At 41.3% G+C, this 19,726-nt stretch overlaps 1 protein-coding gene across 1 annotated transcript; it reads left to right on the top strand.

The window, feature by feature from the left end:
• The first annotated feature begins 229 nt into the window (after positions 1 to 229).
• Positions 230 to 14,676, top strand: BORCS8 (BLOC-1 related complex subunit 8). Its single transcript, XM_044658528.1, has 6 exons — positions 230 to 705; positions 2,441 to 2,553; positions 11,632 to 11,696; positions 12,446 to 12,553; positions 13,691 to 13,761; positions 14,500 to 14,676. Exons 1-5 carry the CDS (start codon positions 669 to 671, stop codon positions 13,722 to 13,724), a joined length of 357 nt encoding a protein of 118 aa, XP_044514463.1. The 5' UTR covers positions 230 to 668; the 3' UTR covers positions 13,725 to 13,761; positions 14,500 to 14,676.
• Positions 14,677 to 19,726: the final 5,050 nt, after the last annotated feature.

The raw sequence follows: 19,726 nt of genomic DNA, 5'->3' as shown, positions 1-19,726 counted from the left end.
GAGGCGCGCTGGCCCTTTAAGGGCTCAGCTTCGGCCCCCCCCCCCAGGGGACTAAGGGGAGGAGGAGGAGGGTTGGGCGGAGCCAGGATTCTGGTTTAGTCCGGAGCGCTTCCAGTGCGCCCGCGCACCGTCCGAGCCCCTCCCGCTGGGACCAATCAGCTAAGGGCTGGGCGGGATCTCTGGGCCTGTGCAATTTAAAGGGACGGTGTCTCCCATTTTCATGTCACCCACTCGAGGGGTTTGTTTTCTTGCGTTAACTCTCGCGGGGATCTAGGGGAGGCCTGTGGGCGTAGGGGGAACTGGGAAACGGTTCACGAGGTCCGAGGTGAATCCCTCTTCCCTCTCTGTGTACAAGCTCTCTCAGTTGATCCTCTCGAGGAGTGTCGGTCCCACCTAAGCCCAGGAAGGAAATCTCTCTTGCCCTTCGCCCAGTCGCGGGTAGAAGCCACGCTCTTGGACTGGTCCTTTCTACTGCCCGGGGCTGAGACCGGGGAAGGGCGAGGAGGAGAGAGTGGAGTCCGCTAGACCGGAAGCGGAACCGGAGTGGCGAGGCGACGAGTTTCTGCTGGGATCGGTCGAAGCGCAGCAACTTCACCCTGGCCCCCCCAACTTCCCGTCGCCACCAACCGCCACCAACGGCCGCAAACCGCCGGCTCCGCGGAGGCGCCATGGAGGAGGCGGAGATGCAGCTCAAGGGGAAGAAAGGTGGCGGCGGGGCGGGTACTGGGGGCCGGGAGGGAGGAGGTGAAAAGTCGGAACAGGCTGGAGACGCTGCTGTGTGACCCTGGGCAAGTGTCTCTTCCTCTCTGGGTCCGGGGGTGCCCCTTTGAATAATCTCGGGTCCTCTAAATGTAGACTTTAAAGAATCCGTGGACTTGGATGGGGGAAAAAAATCGATCCTTATTTTCGCTGACCTTTGAATTCCTAAAGCGTTTTATGTTATGCATTTTAAACTCTCTGGGAAGGATACCTTCCCCAGGCCTGTATCCAAAAGGGTGCGGACATAAGCAGGATGAAGAACCCCTTGTACTCTTGGGCTCTGAGGGCCCTTTTGATGCTCCAGATCCAGGCCTCAGTGTTCCTGGAGGACCCAGGACAGTTGTCTTCCAGCCCATCGATCTTTTCCCCCTCTGTCTTATAAGTACTGGAATGGATCTTAGATCATCTAGCTCAGTGCATTCATTTTATTGATAGAGAATCTGAGACCCAGAGAGAGGAAGGAGATTGATTGACCTAAGATGTGTCAGAGCAATGGTGGAATCTGTCACTTAAACTAGCTGCTCTTCTCCACTCACTTCCAGTTCTTCTTTTCACTCCTCTAACTACTCCCCTCTCCAAAAGACACATATGAGTTTGGACCAGGTAGATGTTATTTCCAGCATAAAATCTATGATGACTGTTAGATATTTCCAACTCCACCTCTCCCAAACCTGATTCTTCTCTCCAGACATTCCTTCTACCAAAAAGGGGGAATGGGGGAGGTGGTGCTTATCTGGAATAGTAGTGGAGTAAACATTAAGTTTCCAATATGTGTCAGGCATTGCAAATATTATGCAATATGCATAATTTTATAATTTTATCATTATTAAATTATAATTTTATTATACTTATGCATAATTGTATTATGCAAAAAAGATCAAATGGCTTGATCTTTACAACAACTTTTTGAGGTAGGTGCTATTATGATTCTCATTTTACTGTTGAGGAAACTGAGTAAGTGACTTGCCCAGAGTCACACATCTAGTAAGTCTGGATTTGAGTTTAGTTTTCTAACTCAAAACCTAGTGCACTATCTACTTCACTACTTAGCTGCCTCATTTCTCTCTTCTAAGACATTTGTTTAAATTCTTCCCAATTATTTCCCAAGGTCTTTTTTTCTCTTTTGACATCAGCCCCCACTCCCTAACATAATCATACCTAGTTGGTCTCTCCACAGGTATATGTTACTGCCCTTTATCCTTTTTCTATCAAAACCTTAAGGTTTATAAAGATAGGAATAGTTTATAAAGATAGGAATAAGAGAAAGTATTTTAAGTTGTGAGCTTTTGTCTTCCTAGAGGACAGTTGCTCTTTCCTGGCCCCCTGAAATTCTGGGACTTTTTTGTTTGTTTTGGGCTTTTTAGGCTTCTGGGTTGAGCTAGTCTGGCCAATTGTAATAAAACACTTGAGTAACTAAGGCTGGATAAATTTGAACAAAATAAATATAGTTAGTATCATTGAGGGAAAGTTCAGATATTTTTCCCTATTGAGGCTGCATAAGTTGCTACTATAGCCCTTACCCTTTAGAATTCCAATAACTTAGCTGCTCTAGAGCTAGTCTTGGTGTATGATTGATATGTATGGGGAAATATAATAGTTGGAGGGGAGGTAATTTTCATTATTTTTGGATTTTTCCACATAGACTGCATCTTAACCATGGTTACTGGTTTCTTGGGTTCAGTTACAGACAAATTTACAGAAAGCGTTTACGTCCTGGCCAACGAGCCATCTGTGGCACTGTATCGCCTACAGGAGCATGTGAGGCGCTCTCTGCCTGATTTGGCCCAGCATAAGGTGAGCTTAGAGCCAAAGGTTGGTATAGTCTTTTTCTAAAGGGACACTTTCTTTTGAGCTTGAGAATCCTTTTTGTCAGCCTGGGATCAGTGGAATGAATCAAACATCTAAGTATATGCACTGTGTACACCCATTGCCCCCCTCTCTTCAAAGATGACTTTAAAAAGTCCTATTGTTCTGAGTTTCTGTGCTCTGTGGTCTAGGGGAAGGAGTGACACATTTGGAGAGTTAGACCTGAGGCTCAATTTCTAAAACTTCAGCTTCCTAGCTCTGTGGCCATTGGCAAGTCTGCTCACTTCTTATCTCTGAAATTAAGGTTACCCTTGTACAAATGCTTTAGAAACCTTTAAAGTCCTTATGTTAATGTATTAACAACTGACATTGCATGCTTCTGGGACTGATACAGACCTGGGTAAGAACCTAACTGTGATCTTTATGAAGTTAACACTTGAGTACTAGGGAGTGTTTCTCTGAAAATAGCATGTTCTGTTCTGTAGGATATTTAAATACAGTGTAGTTACAAAGCATGTCATGAAAATTCTGAGGGAAAATCATTTATGAATGGAAAGGAAGACCTCATGGAAGAGATAGCATTTGAGCTGGGCCTTGAGGAATAAATGGCATTTCAGCTGAGATGAGGAAGGAGGAATTCAAGACTTTGACAGTATTGGGAGAAGAAGCAGCAAAAATAGTGTGGTTCACTTTTTTTCTTTTAAACCCTTATTTTCTGTCCTAGTAACAACTCTAGGACAGAAGGGCAAGGGCTAAACAAACAGGGAAAAGTGGCTTGCCCAGAGTCACATATCTAGAAAGTGCCTGTGGCCAGATTTGAGCTCAGGTCCTCCTGATTCCAGGACTGGCTCTGTCCATTGTGCTGTCAGCTGCCCCTGTGTTTCACTTCTTAGAGGACAGAATGGAGAGAGAAATATGAGAGAAGACTAGAAAGTTAGATTTGCATCAGCTTCTGGTGGGTCTCACATGTTGAGAAGGGAAGTCCCATAGACACAAGAGAGAGCTACTTTAGAGTATTGTAAGTAGGGGACTAACATGGTCAGGACTGCATATTAGGGTTGATTACTGGACATTGGGGTAAAGGATCAACTGAAAGAGGATTGGTTAAGAGGCTTATCAGCCATGTTAGCTTAGGAATCTGGAGGCAGGAAGATTTTGCATGTTGCCTCTCCTATTAGACCATGAACTCTTTGAGAGCAGGACCTGGCTTTTACCTTTCTTTGTGTGTTTGTCACAGAACTGGTCACATAGCTTAGTACATGTGCTATCGCCTGGCAACAAGTTTAATGAAAATAAGTAGAAGAGCTAGCTCTAAGTTGCAATTAATATAAAATAAATCTACCTGATATTCCAGATGTGAACATCTGGCTATCCTCACAAATCAGAATTTCATAGTAAATCCATGAGACTGATGTGATTGAAATGTTCATGCATCGGTCCCCTGGGCCAGAGCTGCAGCTGCTGAGATATCTGACATCCACACAAAACATAAATCTGGAAGAAAAACAGTATTCTTGGAAAGTCTAAATGTTTTTGAAGTTTGTGAGCTGGATTAGACTCATGGGGTTTTATCTAGATACAAGTTCAGTTAAATTTTCCTCTTGTTCTTTTCTCTTCTGCTTGAGAATTTCTGTAATCCATTTTCAAACATCCTTTTTTTATTCTCTCATTGCCCCCAAATCTTGGAGGTGCTTTGTTTTTTAATCCTCTCTCAGGGGTCTCATTAGTATACACAAATGTTAGTCTTATAGTATCAAAGAATGTTTGGTGCTTGAAGCAACCTTCAGGTATAGAATGCCAGCACTGAGAGATTATATTAATGTAGCACTTTCAAGTTTACAAAATGGTATGTGTACATTCCCATTTAATTCTCTTGACAACTTTGTAGATACCTTAGGTGACTATTCACTACTTTATAGATGGGGAACTGAGGTATAGAGTTACTTACCTAAGGTCACCAGTTAGTGTCAGAATTGGGATTTAAACTCTTCTTCTGTGCTGAAGCAAGACACATGTTCTTTTTACTGCCTCCTTCTCTTAAGAGCAGGGATTCTTCTCAGGTTCATGTACTTTTTCCCCCCAGATTTCAAAAATTATTTTGGTATGAATGTTTTAATTTGTGATGAACTTTAAAGACTTTCCATTCCAAATTATCTTCCTTTCCCTTTCCCCCCCACCCAATGAGAAGAAAAGAAATACGATGCTCATTATACATATGAAATCATACAAAATATATTTTGACATTAGCCATGCTGAGGGAGGAGAAACCAAGAAAAATAAAATGAAAAAAAAACATTTCTTTTTGCACTCATCAGTTCTCTCTCTGAGGTGGATAGCATTTTTCATCAGGAGTCCTTTGGAATTGTCTTGAATTATTATATTGAGCAGAGTAACTCAATTTTTCAAAATTGATCATTGTTAAAATATTGCTGTTATTGTGTACAATGTTCTTTTTCTGTTCATGTCACTTTGCATCAGCTCATATAAGTCTTTCCAGGTTTTTCTGAAATATTGGTTTTATCTATAGCCTCATATATTTTATTTATTTAAGAATATTAATCTGAGGAATCCTTAGGTTTCACCAGACCACCAAAGGGGTACATGATATCAAAAAGGTTAGGGGCGTTTGCTCTAGAGAAAATCTTGTCCACCTTATTTATTGTACAAAATTTTAACTGGTAAAGTCCTTTTTTTTCCCCTCTTTTTTTTTTAAACCCTTACCTTCTGTCTTAGAATTGATACTAAATATTGGTTCTAAGGCAGAAGAAGGGTAAGGGCTATGCAATTGATGTCGTGTTGCCTGGGGTCACACAGCTAGGAAATGTCTGAGGCCAGATATGAACCCAGGACCTCCTGTCTTCAGGCCTGAATCCCTGTCTACTGAGCTTCCTAGCTGCTCCATAAAGGCCTTTTTAATATTTTCATTCGAATATTTCAGAGTCCTAAAATGACTATTTCAGGTGGTCAGGTGATTTGTTTGCATGAAAAAAGCAGCCTCAGTATAATTGAATAGGCATTTTAAATAGCCAGAGACCCTGCTAAGCAGAATACCCTTAATGTAGGGGGTCTCTGTACAACAACTCCTTTTTCCTCCTCTCAGCTTATCATCTTTGGTTTTGAAGGGAATCCTCTGCATGATTAGAGGTGGCAAGTAAAGTCACCAATAACATGAATTTTGGAATCTGTGGAAACTTTGTAAATACAAATGGCCCTAGTGATTAAAATTAGGAGAAAAAATATGTATAGAAGTTTAAATGTGGTAGGAAAGAAGGGCCAGACAATCTTCCATCTCTAGGTACCAGTAAGTGCAATCTCAGAAGCTCCCTTATTAGTTTGGTATGAGAAATAGAAACTCACCCTGTGTGATAGATAGAGAGAACACAGGCCTGAGCCTTTCATCTATATAAAAGAAGCCATGTGGTAACTATGGGCACAAGATAGTATTTGCAGTAAGAAGCCCTGGGCAAATTCTGGTTCTGCCTCCATTATTCGTTTTCCTCCTCTCTGAAATAGTAAAACTTCTTCATCTCAAAGATCCAGCTCTCATCTCTGATCCCATAAGTAAAGAATGGGGATAGAAAAGAGGAAGGTAAACAGTGAATATGAGCCAAGAATCATTAGTAGTAAATAGCAGTCCTAAAAATCTACTGTACTCTTAGGCTACTTTGAAGATTATAGAGTTCAGAAAGAAGAGGGTATATGTGCCATACTGTGCCTTGAATTGGACAAGCCATATCTGGAGAATTATGCACATTTATGAGCTATATTTAGGAAGGATGTGGACAAGTGAGGGTGAATCTGGAGGGCAGGGACCACGTGAGAGTCCTTGCCAGATGAGGATTTGTTGAGGCAACTGAGGCTTTGTAAAAGAGGCACTTGGTCAAGGTCTCTACGTTACTTTGGCAGGATCCTGAAGATGAATAAGGGTAGGGAGGACAGGGAGTCAACAAACCATTTTTGTAAAGGGCCAGATAGTCAATATTTTATGCTTTGTGGACCAAGAAGCAAAATTGAGGATATTTTATAGGTACTTAAAAAATAAGAGAGAAAACAAAATTTTTTAGTGATTAAACTGAATGATTGAGTTCAGTTTTTTGTAACCTAAATCTATGAATGAAAAGAATAGAATACTTTTTTTGTGAATGGGAGTGGGGGGGGGGAGTCAGGGGAATAATTCTTCACTTAATTTGGGTTCAGAGTTAGTATTCTATATTAATAAAGTTGATTGCAAATGTTCATCTGTTAATGCTGGTCTGTAATGAGATTTTGCTTGTTTCATCTTTGAAAATGTCCTTTTATACATATAATTACTGCCAATACTAATATCAGTCCTTGGGCAGGTGATTTTAATTGAGCATATTTATCACTAGGAAGACATTTATAGAATTCTGTTAGATCCTTCTCTTGATGTTTGCCTTTTAGCAGGTCATTATATTGCAGATTGATCACTTTCAGTTGAAGGTTAGATGGAAGCTCCTCATTTGCAGTTTAAATGGATTTTGAAATGTGGAAATTATTTTTGCATTTGCATTGAGATCTGAAAAATGCTGCTGGAACCATTATTTGACCTTAGAAAATACATTCACTGCCAATTTGTGTAGGAATGGAGATTTCTCTTGTTTTAAAAATGTTGACAGCACTGGAAGTGGATAAAGCAACTTTATCTGACTCATGATTCCAGCAATGTTAGTTATCACAGAGTCGACTTCACTGATATTTACATTTTCATTGAAGCTTTGTTTTGCCTTGTGATTTTAGGGTTCAATTCATTAAGAAACATTATCAAGTCTGTAGGAAAAGCTAATTTCCAAAGCCTTCAGTAGTCAGTGATAGTGGTTAAGGGAAGTTCTCATCAAAAAAAAAAATTATTATATTAGCCTGAACAGAAAAAAAGCCTTTTTTTTCCCACCCTTCTTCTTGTTTTGACATGTTGGGAATACAATGGTAGTTTTTTCTTTTAGTGTCCCATTTCATTAATGCATGAGGCACTTGAAACCCTCTTGAGAAATAATTGCATCCCTGTAGTATGTAAGTGCAGTAGGTCAAGGCATGCTAGTGACACATGTAGTCTAGGTCACAACTGTCAGTTCTGTTGTTGTAGTGGGAAAGCTGTCAGAGACCAAACCCAAATGAACCACTAGGCCGTATGCCAAGAAAATTGCATTCATGGACATTGGAATTAGAATTTCATATACTTTTCATGTAACAAATTATCCTTTTTTTAAACCATTTTAAAAAGTGGAGACCTTTCTTAGCTCTCTGGCCATACAAAAACAAACTGGATTTGGCCCAATACTTTGCAGACCTTTGGGCAAGGAGACTAGTTAGATTGTCAAATTAATATAGGTGAGAGAGAGGTGATGAGGGCCTGAACTAAAATTGCAAATGTGTGAGTGGAGAAAAGGGCTCAGAGAGAAGTTATGAAGATTGTAACTACAAGATTTGACAATTGATTGGACATTGGAAGGATGATGGTACATTTGACAGAAATTGGAAAGTTAAGAGTATGGGTATGTTTTGGGGAAGAGATAAGAGTCCAGATTTGAATATATTAAGTTTAAGATATTGTTAGGACAGTCTACTTAAAATATCTTATTTGGCAGTTTGTGATAATGGGAATAAAGCCCTGAAGATGAATGAATGGGTGTCTCTCTCTCTCTCTCTCTCTCTCTCTCTCTCTCTCTCTCTCACTCTCTCACTTTCTCACTCTCTCTCTCTCTCTCTCTCTCTCTCTCACACACACACACACACACACACACACACACACACACACATACATACATATATCTCTGAGAGTCCTTCTAGGAATGATAGTACACCATTGGGGGTTGGGGGAGACAGGGGGAGAAGAGAGAGAGAGAGAGAGAGAGAGAGAGAATGAATGAATGTGTGTGTGAGTGTGTGAATGTGTTAGCTGGTCATCATACTCCCAACTCTGAATTGCTGGTATTTAGCCTTTGTGGTCCTTAAGTTTACTTAAAACAAAACAAAACAAAACAAAACAAAAAAACCACCTTAGCTCCCATCTTATAATCAATATTGTGTATTGGTTCGAAGAGCATTAAGGGCGAGGCACTGGGAGTTAAGTGTCTTGCCAGGGGCACATAGTTAAGAAGTGTCTGAGGCCAGATTTGAACCTATGACCTCCTGTTTCTAGGCTTGGCTTTCAGTCCCCTGAACCACTTAACTGCCCCAGATTCAATAACTTTTAAAGATCCCTTCTAGGTATTTGGGTAAAGAGAAACCCAAGTTCAAATCCTGACTCCAGAGTCCTATGCTTTTTCTGTTATCCTTTGCTTAAGAGCTAGAGGGGACCTTGAAAATTTAGAATATCAGAATAAACCTCCACCAGATTAATCTTGTTCCCTTTTTAGGTTGGTTTATCAGACTAGTAGATCCAAGGGAATGCTATTGATACAGTTATCTGACATCTAGGCATATTGTAATATAAGGTGGGCTGGGTTAAATCCTCTTTAAGAGATTCTGGGAATTTCAAGGAGGATTAGTTCACTTCTAGCTGAGCAGGTCCAAGAAAATTCCCTGGAAGGACTGGCCTTTTTATCTAGTCTGAAAGGGTCTGGAAGACAGGAAGGCCTTCAGACCTGGAGACTGAGCATCTTGAAAGTCATGTTGTTCAACCTTCTCTAAAAATGTAGTTGTAGAAACTGAGCCCCAAAGAAGGGAAGTGACTTCCTCAAGGTCAAGTTATTTCTTAGTTTTCATTTTTATTGACTCCTGTTTCAGCATATCATAAAGGTCAGGATAGGTTTTTTTTTTTTTTAATTTTTTAAAACCCTTAACTTCTGTGTATTGACTTATAGGTGGAAGAGTGGTAAGGGTAGGCACTGGGGGTCAAGTGACTTGCCCAGGGTCACACAGCTGGGAAGTGTCTGAGGCCGGATTTGAACCTAGGACCTCCCGTCTCTAGGCTGGCTCTCAATCCACTGAGCTACCCAGCTGCCCCAGGATACGTTTTTGAACTGTGGGGGAGCTGTGAATACAAAATATGGAATAGAGAAAGGAAGAGAAAGAATAAAGAAGACTCAAAGACAGGATTAGGTTTAGGGAAAATCTCACTGGCCTCCGATTTTCTGTTTGATATCATAGACATATAGAACAAACAGTGCAGTCGGTTACATCAAAGTAATCAGTCCTCTTATAACTTGGTTAATAACAAATTTCTATTGCAGTCAAAAGTTCACATTTTTTTTATGTCTCTGAAATGTTTGCTAAGGAATTAAAAGATGAAAGGAAGAAGATTCTTGATTGAGAAGTTATCTGGAATACAGGAGGACTGGCAAATCCTTCCACTACCTATTTAGATGAGAGCTTTCGAAAAGTAAATTCCAAAATAGGTTGTAAGAATAATTAGAAATGCCAGAATAGTCACTATTTGAAGCTGTGGAAGCTTCCTAGATAGTCTGTTGAGCAATGCCAGATTAACCTAGTCAATTTGGTAGAAACCCCACTATTTTTCCATTGAAGGCTGAGCACTCATTAACCCAGTTGTGAGTTCCTGATATGGCCACAACAAGAAAATTGCCTTTACAACAGTATCTTGTTTTATCTTGGACCTTGGCCTTTGCCATGAGGCATGCCACAAATCCCAGGATTGGTCAGTGCTTATGAACCCTTCGATCAGGAATTATAATTTGGCTGTTCAAGTATGTTGTCAATCCAGCTGCCCTTGACTGACCTTGGTAGCTAGAGTTGTTCTTAGGTAATAACAATGATTTTTCATTTTATTATTAGTGTGTATATGTATTTTATTATAACTGTGTAACATTAGTTAGCTTTAGAGAATTAGCTTCACCCACTTACTTCATTTAGGTGATTGTCAAACAAGCACTTTGGAAACCTTAAGATACCATAAAAATGTAAATAAATTATTGATTTGAAGATCCAGGATTTCATACATATGACTATTCCCCTCCGCCAGCATTGATTTGCAGTTTTTCTTTGATGTAATATAAGATGAGCTGAGAATGGTCAAATAATTTATCATTTGGGGGCAGCTGGGTAGTTCAGTGGATTGAGAGTCGGGCCTAGAGACGGGAGGTCCTAGGTTCAAATCCAGCCTCAGACACTTCCCAGCTGTGTGACCCCTGGGCAAGTCACTTGACCCCCATTGCCTAACCCTTACCACTCTTCTGCCTTGGAACCAATACACAGCATTGATTCTAAGGCAGAAGGTAAGGGTTTAAAAAAATGTTTTGGAAGCAGCTAGGTACACAGTGGATAAGAGTCACCCGGAATCAAATTTGACCTCAGACACTTCCTAGTTGTATGACTTTAGGCAAGTCATTTAACCCTATTTTCCTAGCCTTTGCTTACCTTTCTATCTTAGATTTGTTACTTGGACAGAAAGTAAGTGTTTAAAAAAAAGTAAGCTGTTTCATGTAAAGATGGTCCTTTCTAATTATGCATCTGAAAGCTTCAGGAACTAGAAAAAGGTGTTGGTGGGCAAGAAAGTAAGGTGATAGATTTTTAAACCTTCAAAACAGATGGTATTTGAAGTCCACTGGGAGACATTTTTGCTTTTAACTAAGCAAAAATAAGACCCTTGTTACTTTAGCTTCCCAACTTCTCTCAGCAAATTTGTACCTCCTGAGGTTTATAACTGATTTAGGGAAGATCAAGAGTGTTATAATAATCTGGTCACCAAGGTCATAGTATGTTGTCTCTAGTATTTGGCCAGCCACAACAAAGTAATACAACACTTCAATATGTCCTCACCCCAGGGCAAAACAGACGATATGTCTTATCATAAACCAGTTATAGCAATGTTGGTACTAGAAGGGGTCGTAGAACTGAGATAACTTGTTTCACACTTCACTGTCATGGTCTAGTCATTAGTCATGTAGCAAGAGATTGGCAGAACTGGGACTGGATCCTTAGACTTCAGGCTCTTGAGCCAATTCTCTTTTCACTATATCACATTTTTATTCTATCCAAAATCTAAATGTTGATCAACACCTTCTCTCTATATATCCCTTAGGAAAGGGGTGGGGAGGAAGAGAAAAAAAAAAAAGCTTTCATTGAATAATCTCCAGCATTTCTTTTCAGTCTGACATGCAGAGCTGGGAGGAACAGAGTCAGGGGGCCATCTATACAGTGGAGTATGCTTGCAGGTAAACTCAAGAGTCTTAATTTTCACTTTTCTTTCTACATTTGTGAACAGTTCAAAACTTGATCTTAGCATTGAGGAGGAAGGGATAACTGTTTCCCTCAGAAGGGATGCCGTCTGTGTCTAGCCCCAGAGGTTATCACCCAGTTTAGTTTTCAGTGTACAACAATGTGATGACTTATTCTGCTCCATGCCTTACTTCAGGGATTGGAGATGGATTCTGGCTTTAAGTTCAATAAACAGTGGGGCTGAATATAGTTTTAACAACTCACATTTCTTTAGTTCAGTACAAATACTCTTTACATGTAAGTCACTAGACTAGATGCTACGGCTACAAAGATTTTACAAGTGACCCAATCCCTTCCTGCAAGGGGTTTATATTCGGAGAGATATGTCAACACAGCTAAATATAATACAATATACAAATATAATACAAAATACAAATAAAATACAAAGCAGGGGTAAAGAGAGCCTGATAAAGTGCTCTGGGACAATTTGAGGGGGGGAAACAGCTTGGGGTGAAGGGGAGGATCAGGGAAGGCATTCCAGAAGAGACAGTCCCAAATTCTGCACCTTCATACTACAGACTCCCTCCTCCAGACGCATGGATGGATTATCCCTTAAGCCCTTTTGCCAAGCACTGACACGATTCTTACCACACCCATTCCCACAAGTTGAGTTGGTAGTTGTGGGCCAGACAGATTCTAGTAACTGCCTTTCTTGTTCTCCCCTCCATCTCTCCCTGTTTTTTAGTGCTGTGAAGAACTTGATGGATAGCAGTGTTTATTTCCGAAGCATTGAGGGCTTGCTGAAACAGGCCATCAGCATCAAAGACCAGATGAATTCTTCTCAGGGTCGAAGGTAGCTCCTGAGAGCTGACATCGTGCTGTATATTCTAAACCACTGGCTCCACTTTAAAGAGCCCCTGCCACCAGGAATATCTTGGGCAAGACTGCATGGACCCATAAGCTAGTTGAATTAAGAACAGAACTGCCCAGAGCAATGCATAAAATCTCACATTGCTTCTATTAGTCTTCATGTGGCTTATCTTTCTTGGGCAAGAATACAGGTAGAGTTTTCAGATACAGAAATGAAAATAACTTATTTTCATATGTCTGGAAGAGTATTTTTGGCTAATAAGTAGCCCTTATTTTTTGTTCTTCATCCTGCTAGATTATTTGTATAAGTTATGTTTTAAACCTATGACAGCCCCTATTTTTGGTGCTTCTGGGAACCTTTTCTGGATTGGTGGTTTCAGGAGGCATGAAATACTCCCTAACTTCCTAATGGCATAGTCCCATTTGTTCCCTCTTGACACAAGTTGCTAAAGGACTAAGACTAAGGACTAAGGTTCCTTCCTGTTTCTTCTCAGAAGGCCAGTTTGAGGGGGTCAAATAAAAAGTGTCTGCTGGCACCAATTAGAAGCCTTGTTTTTGTTCTGAATGTCTCTTAACTCCATCTTGCCTGGGTGCCCCAGTTTTGGTTTTTACAGGATTTAGACATACCTTCTACTTTCTAACTAAGATTCCTGACTCCCAAATTCACTGTAGTGGAAAAAACAGTGTAAGTCAGGAGGACCGGGTTCTAGTTCTAGCACTGCTCAAGCCTGGCTTGCTTAAGGCCCAGACTCTGGGCCAAGTTGGTTCCTGAGGTGATAGTAACAGAATCACGGAATGTCAGTGGAAAGAGAATTTTGAAGATCATCCTATATAATCCCCTCATTTTACAAATGTAGAAACTAAGGCTTAGGACAAGTGCCTGACCCAGAGTTGCCTAGCACTTATCTCTGCTTCTGCTGAAGTCACAGATGGGTTGCTGTGTCCACAGTTCATATTTATCTACCTCATTAAGCTCTTGGTATACAGGGCTCTTGTAGCAGCTTTGAATTTGGACTTGTCTCCTTCCTGATTCCTTCCTAGGAGGGGAGGAAGAGAGATTGAGCTTTGTTGTTTTTTTTTTTTTATTTTTGGCCTTTGTGATGGTAGTGTTTTGTTACAGCCCAGCTGACCCGAAGCCTCCTTCCTTGACCTGATTTCTGGATGAGGCAAATCTTTTCTCCACCTTCCCAGGTCAGTGTAGAGAGGCGGGAGGGAATGATGTATCTATCCTGCTGCTCTGGGGCTAGTCTTGCTGCTTTCTTTTTCCAGATGGAAACCCCACTTTTCTAACCTAACCGAAGCGCCCTACATGGATGTCAAATCTAGTCATAGGGCTCTTAGAACATAAAGTGTCAGGGTGAGAGGGCCCATAGAACATAGCCAGATGTAGCCATGTCAGACCTAGAATCTTAAGATGTAGAATGGGAGAGCTAAAAGAGACCTCAGAGATCATGTGGTCCAGCCTAATCCCTGAGGAAGAAGAGACTTGCTCCAGGGCACACAATAAGAGGCAGAGCCAGGATTGGGTCCCGAGTCTGTTTCTGATGCCTGGGCTCTGGACTGCTGCTACCATAACTTAGGATCGTGAGAGTTAGAGCTGGCACAAGGAGAGCAAGTCTGAGATGAGAGTCTTGGTAATTCTCCACATCACTTTGGTACTTTCCTCCCACTAATGTAATGTTAATATTATCCTTGTTTTACAAATTAGGGAATTTGGGCCAAAAAGCAAAAAAACTTGCTGTTGAACATCCAGGCATTAAATTATAGTACTGGGTTTTCAAAGCTTTGCTCTTTCAACATAACCTGCTGCTGCCACTGCCATTGCTGCTGCTATTGCTGCTGCTACCACTACTGCTGGCTCTCCAGCTGTTCTTTCTCTTGGTCTGTCATAACTTTGCCCAGTCTCACCAGGTAACCCATGTGTTCCAGGTAGCAAAGGCCCCCTGAAGACCAGCCAGGCTCAGGAATCAGAAGTGCCAAGGAAGAGAAAAGTTCCCCATATCTTACCAGCACTTGTTTCAACCCCCCTGACTCAGAGGTTCCTGTTCCCTCAACTGGGTGTGTGTCAAATTGGTCCCCAATATGAACAGAAGACATTTCTGAAAGCCTTGTGACTGTGCCTCTCTGTCTCAGGAGCACATCTCCTGATTCTTATCACTAAATTGCCAAGACTAATGTCTCCTTAGGGGTAGTTTCCCATCCCAGGGTCCACCAAGGAGTACATAAAGTTTCTTGAACCCAAAGGCTCATCTGGGAAGTGTTGATTACTTTTTTATACAATATCAGAGAAGGAGCTCTGAAGGATGTCGTGTAAGTAGGCCCAAGACAAGGGGAATTGCATCATGATTCATACACCAAGGGGAAATACACCTAGAACCTAGGTGGTCTCACCTTCTGTGTAGTATTCTTTTCACTTTATTCCACAGAGATACAGGGACACGGCTAACTCGTGAAGGGACTGGTACAGGGGCATTGAGTACCAGGCTAAATGGGGAGCATGTGACCCTGCTCTACTAAGTAGATGGGGACCCAAGAGCAGAAGAAGCTCAAGGTCATGTACCAGAGAAAGCTGCTGCTCAGCCTGTGACTTGGGGATGAGAAAAAACATGTATAGACCAAACAAGGCGGGGATGGGACCACAAGTTTGGGAGCCTTATCAAATGAAAGGGACCTCAAGGGTCAACCAGGTTAGCTCCTCCAAAGCAATAATTTTCTTTATAGTGAATTCAAGTGGCCACTAGCCTCCACTTTAAGGGTTACTGGCCCATGACCTTGGAGATGACAGCTTTGTTTAATGGAGAGAACACTGGGTTAGTGTACCAAGTCTCACCCCTTAGTAGTTGTCTATACTGTGTGCTTCAGTTTCATCTGTAAATTAATGGGGGGAAGAAATAGGGGGTGGGGGAGGTTAAGGGGCCTTCCAACTTTCATCCTGTGATTCAGTAATTATACCACTTAAGGAGGTCACCTGTTCTGTCACTGAACAGTGTGGTCCACTTCTGTGAATCCCTCCATTGTTTATAGCTCCTGGACTTGTGGTACTTAGTGTTCCAACCTTTTAAAGTCCAAAAGGTATCTCCAATACAATACAGTAAAGTGAAAAGAGGCAAAAACAGAGGCCTATGTCGTAGGCCACATGCTACCCAGAGTGGAAAGATAGGCAGCTGAAAGCAGGAACCCACTGCTATGCTCTCAGCAATTGCATTTCTTGCCGGCTCCAATCAAAGAGGGCCCAAAGCCTCTCCCTGACCCAGAATATAGTAGCTCATTCTCCTTGCTTGAACCCTAGCCAGGCAGAAAAGAGAAAACTCTGAGAGGTGATGTATTATGAAAGTATTCTCCATTCTGGATTAGCCAATGAAAGAATCTTCTTGACATGGCAAAGGGGATTGACAACTATCAGAATAACCACATGTGAGCTAGCCCTTTCCATTTACTATCATCATGCCTTTCCAGAAGCAAGTTCCCTAGCCTTTTGTAGGCTGGCAGCAGATTGAGCTCAGTGCTGCTCTAAGAATGGGGCACCATTGGCCAGGCCCAGTTACAGTTGTAATTATCTAGTGTACCCTTCCCCTTAAAATGGGAGCTCCTTCAGGCTAAAACTGGTTTTCATTTTTGTCTTTGTAATCCCAGTGGCCATCACAGTGTTGCATATTGTAGGTATTTACAGATCTGGCCTCAGACACTTAACTAGCTGTGTGATCCTGGGTAAGTCACTTAACCTTTCTCTGCTTCAGTTTCCTCATCTGTAAAATGAGATTTAGCACCAACTATTGTAAGAATTAAAAGGGATAGTATTTGGTTTTTGTTTTTTTTGTGTTTTTTTTTGTTTGTTTTTTTTTAAACCTTTACCTTCTGTCTTGGAGTCAATACTGTATATTGGCTCCAAGGCAGAAGAATGGTAAGGGTAGGCAATGGGGGTCAAGTGACTTGCTCAGGGTCACACAGCTGGGAAGTTTCTGAGGCCAGATTTGAACCTAGGACCTCCCATCTCTAGGCCTGGCTCTCAATCCACTGAGCTACCCAGCTGCCCCCAAGAGATAGTATTTGTAAAGCAGTTAGCATGATCCCTGGCACATAGTAAATGCTATATAAATGTTAGCTGCCACTACTATACAATTGTTAAATGCCTGTTGGATTGAATTGTACTAAACTAATTTATAAAGAAACAACTTTTTGCCCTTTAAAAAATGATGGTATGTATCTGCTGGTCCCACTTGATAGAGAAAGAAGAGATGAGCTATGGTGTTTGGTGTTTCCCACTGAGAGGTGCCAAGGCAAGTTCTATCTTTCTTGCATAAGCAATAGAAATTGCTTTCCTCCTGGGGGAGTTCTCCCAACTTGTTAAATCCCATGATTACTACCCACTGGGAATGATGGCACTTCTAAAAGGAATCTAGAAAGCTTTGCTAAAAATTATGAAGTCTTTGGCCACAAACTTCATGAAAACTATAGGGCCAGGGCAGCTGGGTAGCTCAGTAGATTGAGAGCCAGGCCTAGAGACGGGAGGTCCTAGGTTCAAATCCGGCCTCAGACACTTCCCAGCTGTGTGACCCTGGGCAAGTCACTTGACCCCCATTGCCTACCCTTACCAATCTTCCACCTATAAGTCAATACACAGAAGTTAAGGGTTTAAAATTAAAAAACAAAAAAAACAAAAAAAAACTATAGGGCCACATGGATGTTTTCCTTACCACTGCCAGTCAAAGGCAAAGCAGAACAAGGGCATATTTGGGAAACGAATATCTTGTTAAGAAAATGGTGTTTGGGAATGAGATTTGGATTTTGGGCCACAACTTAAAATTTAGAAATAATCTTACCCATGGTTGAAGTGTACTTAGCAAACATTGCTTAAAATATATTTGGATGGAATCTCACAAACCTAATTGAAAAGCTTTTAAACTAAAAAGGAAAGGAAGAAAACTGCAGATATACCATAGTGAATAGCTACAATGGAAGAATAGCAGTAAAGCTGCCCAGGAATTCTCAGGAGACAAAGTCCAATGAAGGAACCAGCAGTAAAATACATGAGCTCATTTATCTGTCACAAATTCACAGAATAGGGCAAAAAAGCAAGGTGACCTGGACATCTTAACTCGGGGGGGGGGGGGGGGGAAGTAAATTTGACATCATGGGTATAATAGTGTTAAAATAATAGCATTTATATAGCACTTTTTAAGGGTTGAAAAGTGCTTTATAAGCCTTATTTGATCACTGCTAAAATGATAGCAATTCAAAATGAATAAGAAAGGTAAAAGAAGGGAGGAATAACTCCTTTAGGAGCTTGTGTGTATAGTTTTTTTGTCCTAAGAAGGAGAAAGAAAAACATTACTACCATCTTGGAGGTGATTTACTATTTTGTTTAATGTCCAACCAGGAGCCAGAAAACTTCTATAGGTGCTAAGGTGTCTTGGGACAGGTCTTGACTCCTAGCATATGGCTAATTATATCTCTGTCTTAGTTATGTTGATGCTAATTAGTCACCAGTGATTAGCACGGCATTTTTTAAATTTTAAATTTTTAAATTTTGAATATTTTCCCAGTTAGATGTTTCATGTTCTTTCCCTCTCCCCAAGCCCTGCTAAACCCCCTTAGCTGAAGCGCAACATTTTTTAAACCAATTAACACTAATTAGCTTTTACAAAGGATACTTCCTTTGTATAATAAAAAGATACAGAAAAAATAGTAGTATAAACATTCCCCTACTCCAACAGCTAGGGTCACATTCTCCTTGATATTACCCAAGTCTCAAGTTTCTACATACGGTCCCACCAAGTTTATCTAACCCCTTACATGTCTGTTAGATGGGATCTAGTCACAAAATGGGATGTAAACACCACCACCCTTTCTGTATATTTAGCTCATTCTACTTGCCATATACTGGGGTCTTTGTTAAGTGCTGGGGATAGAAAAAAAGAGGTAAACTCAGTCCCTGCCTTCACGGTCTAATGGGGGAATCAATAAGCAAACAAATATATGTATACAAGCTTTATTTGGGATAAATATGCACAAAACAGCACAAGACAGAGCAATCTTGGGAGGTGGGAGGTTCAGAAAAGGGAGGGTAGGCCCTATATCTACAATTCAGCTGCCTTTCCTGAGAGAGCTAGAGAGCTATTATAACCATCATCAGAAGAGCTGTGAGAGAGCAGTATTACTGTCATTCAAGAAGATTATCAACAGCCTTCCCTAATCTTTGGCTTGGCTTCAGCTATGTCAAGCCAGAGTTAGTGAGAGGGCAAAGAATCTCCAGTCTCTGCCTGATCCAGCAATCTCTGTAGCTTTGGTCATTTATCTAGATAATTAGCAATAGGATTCCCAAATCCTCCATCCTTTCCCTTGTTCCCAACTCTGTTAAGCCAGAATTAAATATAGTTGTTTGTTACAAAGTTAAAGATTGAAGTACCTTTCCTGAGTGGTGAATATATCTAAAGCCCTTGGGAAGGGGAAGACAGTCACACAGTCAGATCCATAGCGTTATCCAATCAGTGCACCAATAGTCCATATCAATATTCATTCCAAACCCAGGTTGAGGAACTAGAGAAGTTGACTACACATACAACTTCTCAGTGGTTCCCTCCCTGGGCAGCTGTTAAAAGGAGACAGCTGACAGGCTCAGTCCAGCAAAGCCTGTCAGGTGGGGAGAGACAGCACTCACAGACGTCTGTGAGTGAGTGTGTGTGATCTCTCTCTCCCCCAATTCATTCCTCCTTTTTAACAAAACGCACTTCTAGGAAAACACATACGTAGAGTATTTTACAACTCTAGACTGTAGGCTTCAATACTTTGGTCCATTCAGGAACCTCTGCATCACATAAAACTGCTATTCTTACTGCTTGACTTCTTTTTAACCTTTACCTAATGTCTTAGAATCCATACACATATTGATTCCAAGGTAGAAGAGTGGCAAAAGCTAGACAATTGGAATTAAGTGACTTGCCCAGGGTCACATAGAATTGTCTGAGGCTAGGTCCTCCTGACTCCAGGCCTGGCCCTCTTAGACACTGAGCCACCTCCTGCCCCTCACTGATTGTTAAAAATCATCACCTCGGGCAGCTGGGTAGCTCAGTGGATTGAGAGCCAGACCTAGAGATGGGAGGTCCTAGGTTAAAAGCCGGCCTCAGACACTTCCCAGCTGTGTGACCCTGGGCAAGTC

This window comes from Gracilinanus agilis, chromosome 1 (assembly GCF_016433145.1).
Source record: "Gracilinanus agilis isolate LMUSP501 chromosome 1, AgileGrace, whole genome shotgun sequence".
Classification (NCBI taxonomy): domain Eukaryota; kingdom Metazoa; phylum Chordata; class Mammalia; order Didelphimorphia; family Didelphidae; genus Gracilinanus; species Gracilinanus agilis.
The sequence above is the reverse complement of the archived record's forward strand: the minus strand, read 5'-3'. Positions and strand labels throughout refer to the sequence as shown.

Bases quoted from the DNA above. Each gene is read 5' to 3' on its own strand.
- BORCS8 (XM_044658528.1), top strand. From the start codon at position 669: ATGGAGGAGGCGGAGATGCAGCTCAAGGGGAAGAAAG. The intron at 706-2,440 runs GTGGCGGCGGGG...TCTTGGGTTCAG, and splicing joins GCAGCTCAAGGGGAAGAAAG to TTACAGACAAATTTACAGAA. The intron at 11,697-12,445 runs GTAAACTCAAGA...CCTGTTTTTTAG, and splicing joins ACAGTGGAGTATGCTTGCAG to TGCTGTGAAGAACTTGATGG.